The sequence below is a fragment of the Botryllus schlosseri genome, chromosome 6 (assembly GCF_051294905.1).
Source record: "Botryllus schlosseri isolate E-star chromosome 6, Bs_hap1, whole genome shotgun sequence".
In the NCBI taxonomy this organism is placed as follows: Eukaryota; Metazoa; Chordata; class Ascidiacea; order Stolidobranchia; family Styelidae; genus Botryllus; species Botryllus schlosseri.
In genome coordinates this window covers 18,917,418-18,925,690 of record NC_137241.1, presented here as the reverse complement: position 1 = coordinate 18,925,690, position 8,273 = coordinate 18,917,418, and the positions used below count along the sequence as shown (strand labels likewise).

General features: G+C 40.5%; 1 protein-coding gene and 1 long non-coding RNA gene across 2 annotated transcripts; one reads left to right on the top strand and one right to left on the bottom strand.

The window, feature by feature from the left end:
* Positions 1 to 155: 155 nt before the first annotated feature.
* LOC145441364 (thioredoxin-related transmembrane protein 1-like) lies at positions 156 to 7,710 on the top strand. The gene is made up of 9 exons (XM_080319208.1): positions 156 to 590; positions 3,134 to 3,249; positions 5,208 to 5,253; positions 6,019 to 6,147; positions 6,276 to 6,321; positions 6,388 to 6,489; positions 6,567 to 6,612; positions 6,893 to 7,103; positions 7,184 to 7,710. The coding sequence occupies exons 1-9, from the start codon at positions 460 to 462 to the stop codon at positions 7,299 to 7,301; spliced, it is 945 nt and encodes a 314-aa protein (XP_080175334.1). The 5' UTR covers positions 156 to 459; the 3' UTR covers positions 7,302 to 7,710.
* Positions 747 to 1,120, bottom strand: LOC145441367 (uncharacterized). The gene is made up of 2 exons (XR_013915811.1): positions 908 to 1,120; positions 747 to 849 (listed from the first exon to the last, which is right to left on the bottom strand). It is a non-coding gene; the product is annotated as an uncharacterized LOC145441367 (long non-coding RNA).
* Positions 7,711 to 8,273: the final 563 nt, after the last annotated feature.

The window sequence follows — 8,273 nt, the reverse complement described above, 5'->3', positions numbered from 1 at the left end:
GTGACGTGTATTCAGTGATTAATCAGGTGGACGCAGAAGTCTGGACTCTGGAACAGTTGAGACTTGGGAAAAGAATGAATTACCGGTATCTGTAGAATAAGATCGTTTTCACGCGGTAGTTTCTGGAGGATTCTTGAGTTATTATTATGTTATTTTCGCTCACAAAAGCATAAACAAATCTCAATGTCTGGGCATGGTAATTCGAACCCTGCATGTTGTTCTCAGTTGCATGAATGCGAACGTAAGTGCTTATTCTCGCCGAAAGGGCCGCTCATGTGCCAAAGGTTTTTATGGTATCAGTTTGACAGCTACTTTGATACGATACATTGTATTCTCCTGCTCTCTGTATGTATGTAGCCCAACATATTATTTTGAAGCTGATGAAAAAGTGCAACGCAAGCCATCTATTTTTTTCAATTTAGCTCAGTACGTACATTAAGTAACTTGACTACTAGAAACATGTTTCTTCGTGTCTATTATATACTTGCACTATGCTTTCTGTCGCAAGTTCTTGCACGTAAGCAGAAAGTTATCTCACTTACTTCGCAGAACTGGAGAGACGTTCTTGAAGGAGAGTGGATGATCAAGTTGTGAGTATACCTTTAGGAAATAATATGATATATAAAAGATTACCAGAGAACCCGGCCTTACAAACTCGGCCCTCGGAGAACCCGGCCCTCGGAGAACCCGGACCTCGGAGAACCCGGTCCTCGCCGAGCTCGGCCCTCGGGAAATTTTGTATATCAAGCACGCGTGGTCTACTTGTTGTGGTATTCATGGTGTTTTTCGACTACTCTGGACCTCGGTGAATGCGGCCCTCGAACAATTTTGGCAACCCTAATATCTCACCTCCGGCAACCCTAATATCCTACCCCAACCCTAATGTCCCCTAACCCTAATATCTCACCCCAACCTTGATATCCCCCCTCCCCCAACCCTAATATCCCCCCTCCCCAACCCTAATATCCCACCTCCGGCAACCCTAATATCCTAACCCTAATATCCCACCTCCACCAACCCTAATATCCCACCTACCCCAACCCTAGTATCCTACCCGAACCCAATGTCCCACTCCCCGAACCCTAATGTCTCCCTCCCCCCCTACCCTACCCAACCCTAACACCCCACCTCAACCTACAGTTGCAATAACGAGCAGACCACGCGTGGTTGATATGTGAGCAATAACAATCGTTGGGATATATATTTTTCATCTGAACAAGTCACACACAATATACAATGCGATAAGACCCAATGCGATGTCATGAACAGATACGAGGATGTCGAACGTCGCACGTCCGCCCCTCGCCAAGTCAATTCAACAATGAGCTGACCACGCAATCGTGATCACGTGATCTGATCACTCCGTGACTGCGTGACCTACGCATGCCCTGACCTCCTTACAAGACCGACAAATCAGTTAATAATAACATTATTAGTTTATTAATTCATATTAATACTTGTGAATACACTTAATTTCAAAATTCCCGAGAGCGGAATTCACCGAGGGCCGAGTTCATCGAGGGCCGGGTTCTCCGAGGGCCGGGTTCTCCGGGGCCGAGTTTGTAAGGCCGGGTTCGCCAAGGTCCGGGTTCTCCGGCAACCATATACAATAAGGTAGTCTGATGTTGGGGAATTTTTCGTAATGGTCTAGATCAGGGGTTCCCAACCTTTTTCGACTCATCGCCCCCTTTTCAAGCTCCACAACGATCATCGCCCCCCAAATATTGGGAACCGAAAAATGGGCATACAAACTGTAATCGATATGACTAAAAAAGGTCATTTCTCGGACCAGAAGGACCATAACAGCACTTCGTCAGCCCCCCAAGACGTTGGTCTCGGGCACCCGATATGGTGATAAACCAACCTTCAGGGGGGGCTTCGTCCCTCAGACCCCTTCTCTGATACGGTACCAATTTACCGCTACTTCTCAGCAAAAATTGTTGTACTCTTTAGTTAGTCGGCTTAATTCGCATGCAGCGCAACAAATTTCTATCATTCATGATTGAATCGGTCAATATGATCGGGAATTGCATATATATTGCTGTCAATTTTTTATCCTCTCTCTGCTCATGTATTCAGATTTACCGGTAGAGCTGAGTGAGGTGCCTTGGAAAATGTAGGGCTTGTAAATAATAATTAAACATATTCGGGCGTACCCGTGGGTACGTGAGACTTCGTTACGTGATGGCATTTAGTGGCATGTCTGCGATGTCAAAAGATATTCAAATCAAATCAAGTACTAAACTAAAAGACGCACACGATTACAAATTAGTATTTCTGCACTGGCAATTACTTTTTCTCTGCGGGATGGCTAATGTCTTGTGGGGTTCTGATTGCCAGGACAGGAACATTTGGCACCTGCCATTTATGCGTCTATGGACAATTAAACATATATGTATATTGTATATATATCGAAATCGGTCAGTATAAAGGCAGTCCTTTTCCGCCAAGGTTTTCTCGTTCTGGCACACTTCTCGGAGTCGCATGTTACATGGCCGATGGCTGATGCCGAGATGCTCATTTCTATAACTCATGCGTATTATTTCTTGAGGGGAGGGTATCCAAGAACCAATAATTAAAACATTAAATCGCGCGCACCCGAAATTTTTTTTAAAAAGTTCAAAAAATTTCCAAAATAATACTCTATAATATATGTTAATTCACGAAAACATTTTGGGCCCCTTCGAGCTCGGGCCCCCGTCACAATTAGGTCTTTGGGGTGCGGCAGTTACGGTCTCAGACTCAAATATAGCCGTTTTAATGCACAATCGCCCCCTTCGTCCGTTTTCGCCCCCCCCTATCGCCCCCTTCGCTATTTTCGCCCCCCTGGACCGCCAAATCGCCCCCTGGGGGGCGATATCGCACATGTTGGGAACCACTGGTCTAGATGACCACGAATTGAAACCTGTAAGGGGTGTAGTGACTACACAATTGCTATGCTATGATGTTGGCGCATGGAGGACCACTGACTTTGTATACTGTTTGCTTCCTGATTTATGATGAGTTTGAAGATTATGAGCATGGTTTCTTTTTGTCTTATAAGTAAGACTTCCTAGTATTATTGGTAATTATGCCAATTAATCCATATAGACGAAGTCTCGTATGTTTACTGAGATGATTGATCGCTTTTCAGTTATGCGCCTTGGTGTCCTGCTTGTAGATCAATGGCTGATGACTACAAAAAGTTTGCCGATTGGAGTGATGATTTGAATATGAAAGTAGCAGAGGTCGATATCAATGAAGAGACAGGTGCTTGAATAAGATATCGTGTATTTTATATCTGCAATTTTTACCTATATATGTGACTAGACTATTTATGTACGTCAGTTATTATATCTCGAGGACATTGTTTTGCCTATAGACCAGAGTTGGTTCAATTACAATATTTTAATTCAATTACAATTACTTCCTTGCATGTTTCAATTACATTATAATTACAATTACTCAATGCTAAAAATATCAAATTATAATTACAATTACTTTTAAACAGGTAATTGATTCAGTAAAGAGGTGTTCTTTGAGACAACCGTAGCGACGTAATTAGCAACAATCTCAAGCTATTCATCTTTCATATATGTAGAATACCCTTTAATTAAAAAAACTCGAACGTATTCGAACTATTCCTAATCATGAGTACTGAAAACTACAAGCACAGAAAAATGTTTCAAGCGACTGTTAAGAACCAAAGATTTGAGTGACTAACAGCGAATAGGCTACAGGACAGTCAATGAAATGTAATCAAACGATTAGGCTACTCGGAGCTGGGTCAGGATAATGAAATGTCATAGCTAAGGCGTCAGCGATAAGGATGATACCGATAAGGTGCGTAAAATTAAAATAAATGCAAAAGGAGAGAACTTCCTGATAACTAAGAATTACAATATTTTGGTTCGCATTTACATTTTCACTTGCTCGGAAACTGTTAGATTGGATTTGATGAACATTAGAGTGCGAAAAGTTTCTGGCCCCAGTAAATTTGGCCAAGATCGGAGGTAAGATTGGGATAACATCTCAACAAATGCGTAGAGGTGGTCAAAGTAGTCACCGTCGCTACTCAAGTAGAAGTAGAAGTAACGCCGGAATTTCTACTCAAATAGAAGTAGGAGTGGTGGTTCACAAGTAAGTAAGTAAGTAGGTATTCTACGCTTATTTTTGCCTACAAAACTGAAAACTGTCAAGTAGAAGTAGTACAAAATCATAACTACTTGAAAAGTAGTGTGAGTAGGCAAAATCTACTTCAAGTACTTCAAAAAGTAGAAGTACTTCGTTACTGACCACCTCTGCAAATGCGTGATCAAGTTTGATAAAGCCTTGGTTGGAAACTTGAATTTTTTTTTGCTATTGTTGCCACAAGCCTCGGTACTGGTCAGAGATTTAAAAAAAACTGTGACCGTGGTGTAGGAAATGGTTCAGCACAGGTTTCAGAAGAGTTCATTTGCTGTTCATCCATTTTTGAAATATTAAGATTTAGTTTAGCCCACTGGTTCTTCAACTTTTTTAGACATGCCCCCCTTTATGACAGCGAATATTTTGTGCCCCCCTTATCGTCATAGCACACAATGAAACCAGAAAGTTAGCAATCCTTACATATAGTTTGATGGTATGGAAGGTTATCACTGTTGATGAGCGAATTCTCCAATACGAAATTCAAACTATAGACCGAGCAATAACCATAAAACGGAGGTTAATCAGGCCAAGCGCGGAAAAGATTACAGTTCATTGGAGCGTCACGCCCCGTTCAGATGCTTTCACGCCGCCCAAGGGGGCACGCCCCCAGTTTGAGAACCACTGGTTTAGCCTATATTATAATTCTGTTGCTACTGAAGAATGTGAAACAGTTTACCGTGACTGAATTATCTAGTTATAACGCAGCACGCATAGAACACCGATGTAAATAGGTTAATTATTACATGTGGTGACTGTTTACTAAGGCCTTAAGGCCCCTCGTAGTCGTCCTGGTCCGTACCCGATTTTCAATGGTGCGACGAATAAATGATTGATAAAATGATTATTTCATGTTGTGATTGTCAGGTTTCCATGAAAATGTAATTGAGATTGTAATTGAGCAAAATTTTGATCAAATTACAATTACATGAAAAAATGTAATTCATTACATTCAGCTCAATTACAAATTACAATTGATCCAACTCTGCTATAGATCACATTTTGCATCATAGATGGACTAACCAATGTGTCCTTATTTATAGGACTGAGTGGAAGATTTATAGTTACGGCTCTCCCCACCATCTATCAGTGAGTATTTTTGTTTGGTAAAATTTATTTATATTTGCTGAAGTAATTGAGGTTGAGGTATGATATCTTTGGGATTATTTATTTCGATTTTAATAATTGATAGTTTATATTTGCTGATCGCCAAATTGCAGTATTGCTCACTTGATCACCTAATGTGTAATAGCATGAAATTTGTTTGTTCAACATCTGCAGCATTCAAATAAAAAGAAATCTTAGCTACTCTGTTGGTATTTTAAAGCTATCTCCATTTCACAATAATTCTGTTTTTGGTCTTTACACCATTGACGATGTGTTATTTCACGCAGCTAGTCAGAACCAAGTATCTCCTGGATTAAATTTAGTGTGTTGAAATTTATGGAATCATCGTTTGTTGCTTGTCAATTGGATGCATTCTTTAGCTTGGAAAGCTATAAAGAGCACTTTGCATTGCATTCTATGCAATGCATTCCATTTCACAATATGTGTATTTTACTCTTTATGTTCAGAAAAACAACAATTTACCAGCACCACTTCTGTATTGAATAACTCTTAGTGTTAAGATTAGTGCCCAATTAATGTCTGTCTTGGTAGAAATATCGGTATCGGCCTGCCCAATGATGTCATCACTACTTCAATTATTTCTTATGGGAATGGGAGGGTCAGCAGCACTGTTGAATTGATTTATCAGGACCATAAAAGATCACTTCTCGGTTAAATTTCTGGCAATGCCTATGTATGTAACTGTAATGAATCGAATTTGAACATGATACGGTATATTTCTCTCAGCGCTAAGGATGGTCAGTTTCGGCGTTACGTTGGACAGCGAGATTCAAATTCATTACATGTATATATTGAAGAAGAACTTTGGAAGGGCACTGATGCAGTTGCATGGTACAGGCATCCGGATTCGATCCCGTAAGCAGATGAGCTATTCTATGTGTGCTGCATAGTAAAGTTAATCGTCAAGTGATTCCTGTCTGTAGTTACTGGTGCCTTGTTGATTTGTTGCATTTTAATAATCTATTGCATTCGTGTTTTCAAAGGATGATGTTGATGTCCTATCTGTTTCAAACGTCAATGGTAATAAAGGTAAAATATAATGAAAGATTCCAGTTTTATTTTGCGGCAATCTAACAAATGTAACAATCCATTTAGGTCTTTCACGAAACCCTGACAGAAGAATATGGATTTACCACTACAACTGCCTATGTCATATTTGGACTTGTAACCGTTGTAACCGGTTTATTTCTAGGACTGGTGAGGTCAAAATGTCATTGCCGAGCTGTTTTTTGTTTCCTGTTGTATAGGTACACTTATTTTCGTTTTACTTTCAGGTATTAGTAGTCGTTATTGAATGTGTGGTTCCTCAAAGACCTAGAGGTAGGTGACCTAGATGGGTACACTTCTACATCTACAATAGTGTATTGTGGATCATACCACATTTATACATAGGTGCCATTTCTCATCAGCATAAGCTTCGTAGGTTAGCGTACTTGCCTAGTAATTATGATTCCTATTCACTAGATGTGTTTACATAACTCTGTTGTGACTCAGTCCAGCAATTTTCCTATCGCAGGGCCGTCACGGGAACGACCAATCGACTACGCTGATGTTGGCATCTGTGCTTTATGTATTTTAAACTTGGACATTTTGTAATTAGATGACAATAAGAAGATTATTGAAAGTACTGAGAGCTCTGAAAATCTGGATGAATCTGAAGAAGAGGAAGGTGTAGATTCTGCACAATCATCTCCAGGTAGTGCGAGACATAAGAAGGATGCAAGCAGTGCTAGCGAGGACGAAGAACCGGGTTCTCAGCTGTCGACACTGGTCGGTTCTCAATCACCTCAAAATTGGGAAAAAACGATCGGGTGAGTTAACTTTTATTTATTTAGATCTTAGAACTATCATGATATATGCGAGACATCCGAGTTATTTTCTGTATCACTAGGGCTGAAGAGGATGATTCTGAAGACAATGTGAATTGCAGTGACGATCAAGAAGCAAAAGAGAAAGGCCAAGGCGAACTCAGAAGAAGAAAGGTGGATAAATCCGAAGTAACGAAATAGCAATGACTACTGGTTCTACCGCAAAATTAAGGTGATAGTCTAAAATCCGCAGCTGCAAAATGCCGTCTTTATGTACACTGTTTTTTAAAGGAAGCACCGTTTTTGTTTCGAGTACATCTAGAGCCACAGATTCGCTTGAATTTGCAGAATGCCCGAAAAATATATGCACCGAATTTTTACCTGTAGGTTAGATGTCTGATGCGTTGTCTACATTCATATTTTAGCAATCACATTTTGCATTTGCTTTGATTGAAGCTATCCAACTCGAATGATGATTACTTTTATTGCTGCACATAGAAAGCGGTAATGTTGTGTTCGGTTTTTAAGAGTTATTTACGTGGTATCAAAGATATAGCCATTTCTTGTTTTCGCTGCTATTGCATTAAACGTATCTCGCCAACTGACGCAATCACGATGGTTTTTCATTTTTGGTTGATAGCGGGTTGCTGGATAAGTCCAGTCTGATTTGACAGCTGGTACTTTTGCATTCCGGGACACTGCGCGCTGTTTTTTATTTGCTGCGGTTTCATTTACAGCCCTTTTATCACAAAAGGTCCATATCGTGTTTCACACCACAGAAATGCGATACAATGAAGAGATAGGAAGGTGTCGAAACGACTTTGACTAGCCTTAGAGATCAGACACCCACCTTGGCCGAGGGGGTGGCATGTGGCGGAAGGCGAGATCTATGTTAGGTCGTGGTCCGGTAATCCTAAAGGCTGACTAGTGTTCATTTAAAATTGCTTGTATTTCGACTTGAATGCGGACATGCTCGACGACTGTCGGATAGCCTGCGAGATGCTGTTCCACAATTGGAGGTCCATATACTTGATCATGTGGTAGTAGTTATTCGCTGACGCGCGTCACTCTTCAAGTTTTCGGTTTATGTTGATCTAAAATTAGTTGGCAACAGTTAGCAAGGATTACTTAGTGGAGTATGGAAATAGAAACTTAGTAACTCATTCAAAGTAA